Source organism: Phaethon lepturus, unplaced genomic scaffold, assembly GCF_000687285.1.
Source record: "Phaethon lepturus isolate BGI_N335 unplaced genomic scaffold, ASM68728v1 scaffold22522, whole genome shotgun sequence".
NCBI classification, from domain to species: Eukaryota; Metazoa; Chordata; class Aves; order Phaethontiformes; family Phaethontidae; genus Phaethon; species Phaethon lepturus.
In genome coordinates, this window is record NW_010522914.1 from 4153 (window position 1) to 4400 (window position 248).

At 62.9% G+C, this 248-nt stretch overlaps 1 protein-coding gene across 1 annotated transcript in view; it reads left to right on the top strand.

The window, feature by feature from the left end:
• ACOT11 (acyl-CoA thioesterase 11) overlaps positions 1-248 on the top strand; it is a 9466-nt gene that overhangs the window by 1825 nt on the left and 7393 nt on the right. Inside the window, exon 3 of the mRNA XM_010281981.1 lies at positions 26-161. Within this exon, the coding sequence (XP_010280283.1) occupies positions 26-161 (136 nt within the window). The remainder of the gene's footprint in view (positions 1-25; positions 162-248) is intronic.

Below are 248 nucleotides of genomic sequence, written 5' to 3' on the forward strand. Positions count from 1 at the left end.
CACCCGGCCCATGTCCCTTTTGCAGGTGAAGCTGAAGCCACTGACCCCGCAGACGGAGGAGGAGAAGATAGAGCATAGCATCGCTGCCGAGCGCCGCCGCATGCGGCTGGTCCACAAGGACACCCTGAAGGACCTCCTCACCCGCAGCCCCTGTGAAACTGGTACCATGTCCTGCAGCCCGCGCTTCCAGCCCCAAAATAGCCCTGACACCCACTGGTGACATCCTCCTTCCTCGGCAGGATGCTGGG